Below are 13,474 nucleotides of genomic sequence, written 5' to 3'. Positions count from 1 at the left end.
TTACACTGCAGTCAGGAAGTAACACACACACCGCAGCATCCCCTTAGCTTAGCATCAAACCACTGCAGTCAAAAGCCTTTCACTCTTCAAGACACGTCGTTCGCCCTCCACAAGCTGAGACTGCTCTCCGTAAACCAGAGGCAAGTAATGAACACAATCAACGCCACTTTACTGGTTGCTACAAGCGCTAAGTGCAAAAAAAGAAAGAAAAGGAAAGAGAGCACTCTACTCGACTGCTAGCTAGCTTGTTAACATCAGGCTCTGCAGTATTACTGTAGTTATAGCTTGCAAACCGAGCATGACTCTGCTGGTGTGCTGGTGTGTGTTGCACAGCACATATACCGTTACTGTACAAGCTGTCAGCTGCAGATGCGACCTGCTGTGTAGATGTCGCTGTCCATGGTGCTAGTAGGCTGCGTTACAGTGGGGACAAAGGCATCTAGCAATAAGACATGCTATGCTCTGCCAGTCCAAGGCAAATAATAAGTATTTCAATCCCATATTGAGACTCCTGATCTGGGCTTGATGTAGGACTGAGCCATTTTCTCTACAATCTAGAGCTCTTAATTTAGTTCCTTTAAAGGCACATAACTAGAAGAACATAATATGACACACACACACACACACACACACACACACACACACACACACACACACATTTTAATATCTTTATTTGTGTTCACATTTAGACAAAAAATCCTTGAACACAAACAATAATAGATGCACAAACAATGGGAAATCTCATAGTGACAGATGTATCTAGTCTGAATCTATGGATAAAGGAAACAGCGCCTCCTCCAAATGTGGCGACTGTCAATTATTGCAGAAATAGAGCAGAATTTGGCCAGAGCCTTGGCACACACACACACACACACACACACACACACCCACACAATCAGAATCAAGTAGCACAATCAAATGCAGCAAGTCTTTCCCTGAGAACTTTCAATTACATTTAAATTCAACGTCTAACTCAAATTCCCCTATAGCAGAACCAAGATGAGTGACAACAGTGTGAAGCCTGTGACCTGCACCATCAAACCACCAGTCAACCTGCAGATTGGAGACAGCAAAACAGACACGCCTCGCTCCGGCGTCTCTGTGCTAGACGTCAGCATGCCCTTTGGAAAGACTGTCAATGTGAGTCAAGAAGCTATTCAGTACATACACCATCTGGGAATCCAGAGTCTATTTATATTTGAAAAATAGACTCTGGGACAGCCCTACCTTTTTCCCCAGCTTCCTGTACAGCGCGCCTCTCCTGCCACCATCACTTCCTTTTCCGCGTCCGTGCTCCACTGTTTACAGTCTAAATCGCAACTTGCGCTGCGACTTTCCAGTAATTTTCCACTGTTGTTGTAAGAGGAGTTGACGTCTTCTATGCAGTGTGTTTATGCGTTAACGTTATTAGCAAAATAGCCGAAACGGACACGGAAAAGGAAGTGACGGTGGCTTTTCCGTCACTTCCGCTTTCCTTCTCCGCGTCCGTTTCGGCTATTCACTGGAGACGTGTTCATCTACAAGCCATTTTGATTTAATTTGCATATTTGCAATTTGGTTTTACATGTGCTGTCACAGAGTTTTCTTCTACAAGGCGCTGCCATGTTGGTTTTGGAGTTTTTCCGCGTCTGCAAACCCAGACGGTCAGCAGCACATGGCTACTGACTGTGCAAACTGAGATGATGGGGAGAGCCTGCCCCCCCCCCCCCCAACATAATTCATAGCCTTATTTTAAAGACCACTCATGAAACATGAAACAGTTAAAAAGAGCATAATATGGGACCTTTAATACATGGAGGCAAATAAAAACGGTCATACTTTTTTAACATTTTGGTCGTTGACCTACTTTGAAGCGTTTAGTCCTAATTAAAAGTCATTTCTGATCGAGAGTGGCTCCCCATTAGCTCAAAAGGCTCAGGCTTCAAAGGATTCTGCCTGGAGGAAGTTTATGCATGAAGGAATTATCTCTCCCAAGCTTTTTCGCGGTGCTGTCTTTAGGTTGAAATGTTAATACTGTGATTTGGCACACCCGGTCAGAACCCACAATGTGCCTGTTTCTGTCGGGGACCCACATGTTTTAAGTCTGACTTCCTGGAACAGACTATTTTTAACTTCCATTTAACTCGGCAGTTCGCTAGGGAACTGTCATCGTATTTATGACTGCCTTGTAATTTAATCAAGTTGGGTTCAAGGCCATTATTCTTTTTCTTTTTTTATCAAGCTTTTTGGGATTTTTCTCCCATTTTCTCCCCATTAGTATTGGTTAATTCCCCCTGCTGTCCCAGCCGTTGCTCCACCCCCTCTGCCGATCTCGGGAGAGTTGTAGACTAGCACATACTCCCTCCGATACATGTGCAGTCGCCAGCCGCTTCTTTTCAGCTGACAGCGAAGAGTTTCACCGGCAGTACGTAGCCCGTGGGAGGTTCACGCTATTCCCCCCAGTTCCCCTCCCGACTCAACAGGCGCCCCCCGACCCACCAGAGGATGCGCTAGTGCAGTGACCACCAGGACACATACCCTTAAGCAGACACGGCCAATTATGGACGCCCGACCAAGCCGGAGGTAAGTTAACACGGCGGGGGCTCAAACCTGCAACCCTCGTGTTGGTAGGCAGGGAATCGACCGCCGCACTAACCCGGATGCACATCAATCTACTCCTACGTGTTCTTCAGAATCCATCCTTACTGTTGTTTTCCAGATCGAGGACATCAGCTTTAAGAACTACTACACAGCCTTTGTGACGGTGCGTCTGCTGAGGAGGCCCCCAGGCCCAGAGGCCCCCCCCGCCAAGTGGTGCACGGCCCTGAGAGACCTGCCCCTGATGGACAACCCCCACACCGAGGCAGGCTCGCAGGGATACTTCTCCATACACCGCACACAGGTGAGCTGCTGCCAGGGATACTTCTCCATACACCGCACACAGGTGGTGCTGCTGCCAGGGATACTTCTCCATACACCACACACAGGTGGTGCTGCTGCCAGGGATACTTCTCCATACACCGCACACAGGTGGGTCTGCTGCCAGGGATACTTCTCCATACACCGCACACAGGTGAGCTGCTGCCAGGGATACTTCTCCATACACCACACACAGGTGGGCTGCAGCCAGGGATACTTCTCCATACACCGCACACAGGTGAGCTGCTGCCAGGGATACTTCTCCATACACCACACACAGGTGAGCTGCTGCCAGGGATACTTCTCCATACACCACACACAGGTGAGCTGCTGCCAGGGATACTTCTCCATACACCACACACAGGTGGGTCTGCTGCCAGGGATACTTCTCCATACACCGCACACAGGTGAGCTGCTGCCAGGGATACTTCTCCATACACCACACACAGGTGGGTCTGCTGCCAGGGATACTTCTCCATACACCGCACACAGGTGAGCTGCTGCCAGGGATACTTCTCCATACACCACACACAGGTGGGTCTGCTGCCAGGGATACTTCTCCATACACCGCACACAGGTGAGCTGCTGCCAGGGATACTTCTCCATACACCACACACAGGTGGGTCTGCTGCCAGGGATACTTCTCCATACACCGCACACAGGTGAGCTGCTGCCAGGGATACTTCTCCATACACCGCACACAGGTGAGCTGCTGCCAGGGATACTTCTCCATACACCACACACAGGTGAGCTGCTGCCAGGGATACTTCTCCATACACCGCACACAGGTGGGTCTGCTGCCAGGGATACTTCTCCATACACCACACACAGGTGAGCTGCTGCCAGGGATACTTCTCCATACACCGCACACAGGTGGTGCTGCTGCCAGGGATACTTCTCCATACACTGCACTAGGGATGTTCATTTTGAAAAATTTCCATAATCGAAAATCGGGAAAATTAACGATCAGTAATCAATTATCGATCATATTAATAATAATATATTTTTAATATATATATATATATTTTACAAAATTAATACCTATGGCAGAAAATACGAAAGACAACGTGTTCTCCTCAATGAACTCTTTATTTCAATGTGTCTCCTCTCCAACACTCTGTTGTCCCCGGCGCGTGCCGGTGTGAATTCCCCATGTTTAAAACAGTTTTGTTGGCACAAAGGCCCGTGCCCAGCCAGAAAACTAGAGACTATATGAAGCTCCACCTCACGTTAGTCGGCTGTGCAATGGAGTGGGGAGAGGAGGAACGAATTCCACCCAAACCTAGTCCGCAAAAAAAAAAATAATAATAATAATTTGATAACAATAATCAATATAAATTCCACATGATCGATTCCATTCCTTAACGATCAATTATCGATTTTCGATAACTGATGAACATCCCTACACCGCACACAGGTGGGCTGCCGCGCCATGTGTCCACTCACATCCAGCTCCCACACGCTTCATCTGCGGCGAGAGCTGCAGAGCCAGGATTGGTCTACACAGCCACATGCAGAGGCATGGCCGCCATGCAAGACACAACCAGTGACCGGCTGCATAAAGATAGACCTAGTCTTAGACTTCAAATGTGGCCTCAAGTCAAACTTAGTAGCTAGGGGTTAATGCGGCTAACTTTCCTACCTCAAAGTAAATCTGTCATGTAACAGACAGTCTTTTGCCTCGGTCCACCACACCTTCAAATACACCCACTCCACCCAGTTGAAATTGAGTGTAACGAGTTGGCAAGTCTGATTGTCTTTTGAGGCAGGTTCCCTATGGGGGGGGGGGGGGGGGGGGTTGCTCATGTTCACAAGTTCTCAACTAATGATTCAACTATCTTTATTTAAGGTGGATTTCCCAGTGAACACTAACTGATAAGCCCACTACGATACAGTACGCAACCGCAGCTGGAACTCTCATCAGATCCGTAAACCAGCATAATATCCCACTGAGCGTAAAGCTAACACAGCCTGCCAGAGTCTGTTCCCTCGAAGCCAGCCCACTCCCTCAGTTAGCTTTATAATGTTGATCTATGGACACATTACCAACTGACTTATTGTTTATTTCTATTTGTTTATTATTCGTTCTCATTCTGTATGCAAATGAGGGAAGCCAGATGGAGAAGGAATGGTTCTATATTTTTTGTGTGTTTACTTCAGATGGTGCTCCGAGCCTGGCAATACTGTGCTATAAATGGTGATGGTGTAAATGCTGTTTATGGGTTGCTGTTATTTGGATGCATTGTTTTTACTGCGGTGGCTCTCAGTGGGGGGATTATTACGACCGCCTTGGGGGCCAGAAGAGGAATAGGGACTTTAAGTAATATGAAATAGTTTCTATTTTATTTGTTATGATAAATGCTTTGTGAAACAATAAGACTCCCTCCGATTCATCAGGTCAAAAGGGGAAATTAAAATCGTTTGTAGCAGAGTTCGCCTGCTATGTGTTTGTGTGCCTGCATGCATTTTGCACGGGGAATATGAACCCCTTTGTTTTCACGAGTGGGAAGCAGGACAAGAAATCGTTTGCTTGTTTTTGTGCCATTTTGACGTTTCCAGCTTGCTAGATGTTCGTAGAAGAGGACGTCTGGGTGATGGCTGGATTAACTGGTAGACACTAGACAGTGTATCAGCCAGGGGGGGGAAATGTACCCACATTTTGGCTGTTGGCTGGTTATCCTCCGTAGTGAAACATACAGACAATCACTTTGTAACACGGAGAGAACTTTTTAAAACATTGGAAATGGACCCGACCTGCCCGAGCAACATTCTCTGATTCTGTTTGATCTGATGACAGTACGAGCACTTGACTTCTGCATGTCACCTGCACAATTAATCGTATTTTCATCGTCATCGCAATATGAACATGCGCAATAAACACATCGCAAAGACTGCCTGAAAGCAATGAATAACAAAAGTGGTTTTATTCACATGCGTCATGCAGTTCCACTCAACATCTGACCATTTTGTCTTCTGTTATAAATCCAGCGTACACCTTTCCCTTGCAACAGTGCGCTCCGCCCCTCTGCCAAAGCCCAAACACGCTGTGTGTAGTTTCAGCTAGAGTCAGTGTGTATTTCATTTCTTTATTCAGTGGGCACAGGCTATGTTTGGGGTCTATGTTAGCATTATTAAAGCAGAAAGACATAGGGACTGAATAGCTAATATGCATACTTTAATATTTGTTTATTTATCACAAGTCGTATCGTCATCGCTATATTGAACAATGTTATCGCGCATCGCAGATTTTCCTCATATCGTGCAGGCCAAATATTGTCACCCCACTTCTGCACACAAAGAACCGCCATGGATTGCTTCTGTAATACTTTTTTTTTTACTCTCAAAAATGGTTTCCATTAGATAGAGGTAGAGATCCATTAGATAGATAGAGACTGAGATGAGATGTTCAGGTTTATTTTGAACATGAAACAAATATATTATTTTCAGATACAAAGACTATTGCTTCCCTTCTTCTGCCTCGCTTATCTGTGCTCCTGGTCCAGCGAACATGTGAGAGCCACATGTCTTTGGCGTTGCTCATGTGTTTCTTTGTTGCTTCCTGTCCAGATGCAGGTGGAGGCGGACCATGTGGTGTCTGTGAGGCTGATCCTGAGACAGCCGTCCTCTGCCTGGCTCACCTTCACCCTGCAAGACATCACAGTACACCCTCACGTGTTGCCGGTTAGTTTCAACGTGTAACTGTAGATGCTGTGAGCAAAACAAACTGTGATGATGGTGGTGAGCACTGAATCACACACTCGATGTGATCTAACTATACCCTGATGGATTGTTTTATTGTATTTATTTGTTTATTGAACAGGGACAAATGCATTGAACATTATTTCATATGACCTACAAAACAGATGTCATGCATACAGGTTTCTAGCCGAGGCTAATTTGCAACCCCTGTCCCTGGTTAGGCCTTTACTATTAAAACAAAAGTTCAAGAGAAAAATTAAAACAGTACCAAAACGTTAAAAACGAACCATATAAAACAGAACAAAATAAAGACAAAAGCAAAAACACAAAACAAATAAGGACAGAAAACTAAAATAGTACAATACTAAAAGTCAATGTTCACAGGCTTGTTTCAGTTTCAGCCATTGTTTTGCTTGTGTGTTTGCTTGTGTGTCACTGTCTGTGACTCAGTGTGATCTAACTATACCCTGATGGAGTGCCTGTGACTCAGTGTGATCTAACTATACCCTGATGGAGTGCCTGTGACTCAGTGTGATCTAACTATACCCTGATGGAGTGCCTGTGACTCAGTGTGATCTAACTGTACCCTGATGGAGTGCCTGTGTGACTCAGTGTGATCTAACTATACCCTGATGGAGTGCCTGTGACTCAGTGTGATCTAACTGTACCCTGATGGAGTGCCTGTGACTCAGTGTGATCTAACTATACCCTGATGGAGTGCCTGTGACTCAGTGTGATCTAACTATACCCTGATGGAGTGCCTGTGACTCAGTGTGATCTAACTATACCCTGATGGAGTGCCTGTGACTCAGTGTGATCTAACTGTACCCTGATGGAGTGCCTGTGACTCAGTGTGATCTAACTGTACCCTGATGGAGTGCCTGTGTGACTCAGTGTGATCTAACTATACCCTGATGGAGTGCCTGTGACTCAGTGTGATCTAACTATACCCTGATGGAGTGTCTGTGACTCAGTGTGATCTAACTGTACCCTGATGGAGTGCCTGTGACTCAGTGTGATCTAACTGTACCCTGATGGAGTGCCTGTGACTCAGTGTGATCTAACTGTACCCTGATGGAGTGCCTGTGACTCAGTGTGATCTAACTATACCCTGATGGAGTGCCTGTGACTCAGTGTGATCTAACTATACCCTGATGGAGTGCCCGAGAGTTAAAGCTGAACTGAATGGAACATAGGACTTAATGAGTTCAAAATATGCCTCCAAGGTACATTATTATTATTTTTTTATTATTATTTAGCCTTTATTTAAACAGGTTATTATATTGTTATTATGTTATGTTATTATATATGGCTGAACTGAGAATACAATTGATGTTTCTCCTCCAGGACCCAGAGAGGCAGATTTCTGATTGGCTGTCAGACCTGACCCTTGTTGATCAACACCCTGATGTGGAGGTACACGTTTTGTTCATTTGAGGCCGTGTGTGTGTGCGTGCATGGGTGTGTGTGTGTGTGCGTGCATGGGTGTGTGTGTGTGCGTGCATGGGTGTGTGTGTGTGTGTGTGCGCGTGCCTGTGTGTTTATTTGTCTGTGCATGCATGTCTGTGTGTGCGTGTGCATGCGTCCGTGTGTGTGTGTGTGTGTGTGTGTTAGGGGTGGGACAAAATATCGATACTCACGGTATCGCGATATTTCCACTTGCGATACGTTATCGATACACTGGCACCAAGTATCGATATGTTTTTTTTTTTTATATAAACAGGCTAAAATATTATGCTGTGTGTGGTAGTTGAAACATAGTTTCAAGTTGACGTTTATTTATGTTTGTAGTTGAAACAAAAACATAAATACTGTAGGCTACATGAATGGAAATGTTTGCTCATTAATATCTACTTTTAGAAATGATATAGGTAGGTAGGTTATATAGGTTTTCTTGTTTTAATAATAATAATAAAAAGACTTAATGTGTAACTTTTCCTCCGTGGTATCGAAAATGTTATGAGTGAGTGAGTGAACTCTGAGAGAGTTCATGTAAATTCTGCTAATAAATACATAATACCTGCTTCTTGCCTTTTAGGGGTATTTTTTTCTCTTCAGTTACACAGGTATCGTGATGTATCGTCTTCCAATATATCGATTATCGCAGAATCGCTGTATCGTGATAATATCGTTATCGAGGGCCAAGTATCGTGACCCTATCGTATCGTGAGCTACTCAGCGATTCCCACCCCTAGTGTGTGTGTGTGTGCATGCATGAGTGTTTATTTGTCTGTGCATGCATGTCTGTGTGCGTGTGCATGCGTGCGTGTGTCTGTCTGTGTGTGTGTGTGTGTGTGCGTGTGTGTGTGTGTGTGTGTGTGTGTGCATGCATGAGTGTATCTGACATGTCTTGCTGTGTCCAGGGTCTGCCGGACCCTCAGAATGTGTCCTCCAGTATGCAGCAGATGTGGGCTCTGACTGAGGTGATGCAGACCAACCAGACCACCGCCTCCATCGGACGCTTTGACGTGAGTCACACCCACCAAAGAGCTACCAAAACAGGAACTTCCTGTATGTAGAAGTAACACAAAACAACCCAATCGCCAGAGTAAAATCCAAGATCCAAACTTCCATTGGCATACTGTAGCATTGTAAAGGGCCAATTAGCCATTTAGCATCCGAGGTACATAAGTCTAAATATATAAGTCTAACTCTAAGCTTAAAGTCCCTGGAAACCAAAATCCACAAAAACGTTCTAACTATGTTATTTAGGGTCTTATGTTAGTAATTTTGTGCCTCCGAAATTATTATACATTACTTTCAACCCAAAGCCTTAAAATCGCCACTTTTCTACAAGATTCTACAAAGTACTTCCTCATTGAAGACAGCAGTGCGCGAGGTGCTAAAACGCAGGAGCTTATGACGTCATAAGCTCTATATAACCTTTGTACACGCGTGCAATCCGCACCCACCTATGGCAAGTCCGTTCTTTGCCCCCAGTGACAGCGCTCCCTCGCTGTCCGTCTCCCTGTGCCGTCTGCCAAGCGCTATGCTTGTGAGATTAGCAAGGTGTCGGGTTTCAAGACATGCGCTCCTCTCTCTCTCTCTCTCTCTCTCTCTCTCTCTCTCAGAGAGAGAGAGAGAGAGAGAGAGAGAGAGAGAGAGAGAGAGAGAACGGACAGAGATCTCTTCCTCTGAGCCACGGAGCAACGCGCGAACACACACACACACACACACACACACACACACACACACACACACACACACACGGTGTGTGCACTCATCTCTCTTTCTCTCTCTCTCCGTTTCCCTCCCCCCTGTCTCTCGCGCTCTCCGAGACAGAAATTTCCCTGGTGTAGATGGGACACGCCCACACATTCCGCGGGAGATAATACACTCTAAAAAATAATCGATTCTCATGCGTTTTGCCACACCTGTCAAACCTAAATTTATATACTTTGCGACGTTCATCATCGTTCAAATTTGGCTGGTGGCTTATTAACATAGGGTCCTGTGATGTGATGAACTCAAAATGCTAAATAATAAAGAAATATTTCTGGTTTCCAGGGACTTTAAAGTCGAGCTGAACCCATTCGTCACATGCGTCTGAGTCCGTTTCAGACTGAAAACATAATTTGTCTGACAAAACAAACGTGATGACAAGTTGAGAGGCGGGTCATAGTATCATGTCGATGATTTTATTTGACAATTCTGGGGACTGGATTGGGCTTTGGCCAATCCTGGCGTGTTCCGCCTCCAAATCGAGTGGGATTCACTGTGTTGTGGCGCTCCCCTCGCTGAGTGGAGCTCAGTGAGCCGCAGGCAGCCAGCTGCCTTTGTGTTGCCGAGCGGAGAGTGCAGCACGTCGGCCTGGAATCTCCGAGGGGCGACCCCTGATGACCAGGCCCTCTGTGAGGCGGCGAGGCGCGTGCCAATATCGCCATTGCATTAAATAATATTCCTGGAATGCAACTTTTAACGAGCCAGTTACATTTCTTTGCATTCTTAGACATTACCGTTTGATTTAGTTTGCATAATTGCTCAAGTTAGTAGTTAGTTTATGGGCTAGAAACTCTGCCAGATGACCGGCAGTAGGCGCCATTTTCCCCTTCATTTGGAAGAGAAAATTATCTTGAAATGAAGATTTGATTGACAGCTGCCATGTCGTGATATGATTGGTTGAAATGGGGTAGAAATTTGATAGTACTAGGTGACGTCAGCAAACTGTAAATTACTGTTATCAATGAAATCTTGAAAAATGAACTTTTGATGTGAAAAAGTGTGAAAAACTAAAGAAATTCCATTTTTGTGATTTCTTTTGCATACATTATTAAATAGGTGCACTGCATAGTGCATACCCAGGTATTTGAACTAAAATAAAATAAGTTATTTTTGGGTTCAGCTCGACTTTAACTCTCCATACTACAAACTTGCCGATACGGCTTCAGACTTGCTGTCTGATTTCTTTTAATTACCTCATGCGCTCTCAATTGGTCACGTAGCCTACTCACCTTGCAGTAAAGTTGACAAATAGATCACAGTCGAGTCCACACAGAACATCTGCGGTGGCATTAGTTTTATGGACACTTCAAATAATAATTACAGCGAATAATCCTTCCAAAATGTTTGTTTTGAGAGCACATGATTGTGCGTAGGCCTACGTGTGAGAGAGAGTTCACGTCTTGATAAAGGATTACTCTGTGTGTTTCACTGCTCATAATTATTTAATAATGCTGCTTTGTCACGTTCTGAGCCTGCCCCGCCCGCACCCGCAATATTTTCATAATTTGCCAACCCAGACCGCCTGCGGGACGGGCCAGCCCGCGGGACCCGGCGGGTTCTGGGTGACCCGCGCATCACTAATAAATACACATATTATATATATATATATATATATATATATATATATATATATATATATATATATATATATATATATATATGTATGTAGATATAGATCAAATGGAGAGAGAAAGACGAAATGATTTGTTTTCTGTGTTTTGCAACAGGTAGATGGCTGCTATGATATCAACCTGCTCTCCTTGATGTAACATGGGCGGATGCAGTATTCTCACTATGCCATGCAGTGTATGGGGACCTTGTGGACTACAGTATATGGAGGAGCAATGATGTGCATCTAATATAATGTGATATAGACAGGTATGGAACCAAAGGGAATAGTAATAATATATAATAATATATAATATTATATAATAGTAATAATATAATGTGATATAGACAAGTATGGGACCAAAGGGAATAACTTGCCAAGTGGAAGAAGATGGAGGATTATGAGTTGACAGCTGGGCCGTCCACAGACCACATGACCAGTTTAGCCGTGACAGTGAAAGACGGTCAGACGTCTGCTGATTGTGACAACTTCAACAGTGGCCAATGAGAGGACGTCACCTCACGACATCTACCCCATTTAGCAAGACAGACAGACAGACAGCACTTGCTGTCCAAGCTGCAAAGGCAAAAATCACTGTGTATTTAAGCTTATATTCAGGCTTATATTCAGTAAGGTTAAGTTTTGTTTTTTAATAGTTTTATGGGGAAATAATGTGACAAGTTGTGACTTTGCAGCTTGGCCAGCAAGTGTCAACTGAACTTGACTGATGCAGATTTAACTTCTCAGAGTTGGAAAGTACAACTCAGCAATAGTACTAAAAAATTCTGCTGGCATTGTATTAAATAGACGTTTTGTTGCCTCGTATTATATATTATATTGAGCGTTCTACTTTATGGGGAAGCACTGCGAGCTAATTGTGGCCCTCAGTGGTTTCATTGGCATCATCAAACTTATCAAGGCATGCCATTTAAATAAATAAATAAAAACAAAAAAGTAATGTGCAAAAGTAATTGGAATGGGCACCAAGCCAATATTATTGTGGGCTCTACAGTATTTAAATGTCCACCATAGCTTGTTAGTAATACTCTGCGTTTGGCACTTAGCTCAGTCATTCAGCCATTACTTAAGATTCATAGGGCCATGGAAATAATGAGATACTGGGCAATATTTCATATGGAATAAATGAGTTTGCTTATGGGACTGTGTTTAATCTGCTAACAGCTTTTTAATGGTGATGCTTTGTCAACGCCCCCAGCCCCCGCTGTCCGTAAGTAAGAGTTGGGAGTGAAAATGAGCCGTTGGCTGACTTCTGTTGAGGTTCAGCATGACAAGTTGCAATACATTTTAATGAGTCCCAAGTCCCAGGAGAGGCTTCCAGGCCAAACGGCCACTAGCCCTTTTGCTTCAAATTTGATATGCTTCTATAAAAATGAGATTGTAATACCCTATTTATCTTAAAGACATATCATCCATTTCTGGCTCAGACAACAGTTTGAAGGTAGAAAAAAGTCACCAACATGGGTAAGAATATGGAAGAGGTTAGTCATGTCTACTGTACACCACTTGGGGGCAGCAGTGGATTTTTTTATTAATTTCTTTAAGAAGAGATGCTGTGTGTGTGTGTGAGTCAGGGAGAGTGAGTGTGTGAGAGAGCAACAAGAGAGATAGGCAGAAGTATACTTTTACAGAAGCGTACATGTAGCCTATATGTTTTCCGTTTGCATGTCTTGGTGATCACATCAGTGCCTGTGTGATGCTGTGTGCTCTGCTGTCCAGTGTCTGACCAGTGTCTGAGCAGCTGTCATATTGAACATTGGGGATTCGCAGGGTTGGGGAGTAATGGAATACATGTATTCTGAATGTAGTATACTATGTGGTACCCCAATTTCTGTCCCTATAGCGCACTGCAAGCATCAGATCTGAAATGACAGAACGACAGAACCATCAGTATTTTGGGAAAAAGGCCAATAATTTATATGTAGGCGGGCACATTGACCAATGAAAAAAAAGTTGTTATAGCATAGTTTTGCGCCGCTGTCAGCCAGAGGCTGTAATTAATCGTCCTACCTGTCTATAGTACGGGCG

At 44.4% G+C, this 13,474-nt stretch overlaps 1 protein-coding gene across 1 annotated transcript; it reads left to right on the top strand.

Moving 5' to 3' along the window:
* Positions 1–999: 999 nt before the first annotated feature.
* On the top strand, positions 1,000–11,661 carry nicn1 (nicolin 1; the record flags this gene model as incomplete). Its single annotated transcript, XM_083660994.1, has 6 exons — positions 1,000–1,140; positions 2,699–2,881; positions 6,466–6,579; positions 7,945–8,013; positions 8,961–9,065; positions 11,547–11,661. The coding sequence occupies 6 exons, from the start codon at positions 1,000–1,002 to the stop codon at positions 11,586–11,588; spliced, it is 654 nt and encodes a 217-aa protein (XP_083517120.1). The 3' UTR covers positions 11,589–11,661.
* Between the last annotated feature and the right edge of the window lie 1,813 nt (positions 11,662–13,474).

This window comes from Poromitra crassiceps (assembly GCF_964638095.1).
Source record: "Poromitra crassiceps genome assembly, chromosome: 25".
Classification (NCBI taxonomy): Eukaryota; Metazoa; Chordata; class Actinopteri; order Beryciformes; family Melamphaidae; genus Poromitra; species Poromitra crassiceps.
This window is presented reverse-complemented; position numbering and strand designations above follow the sequence as displayed.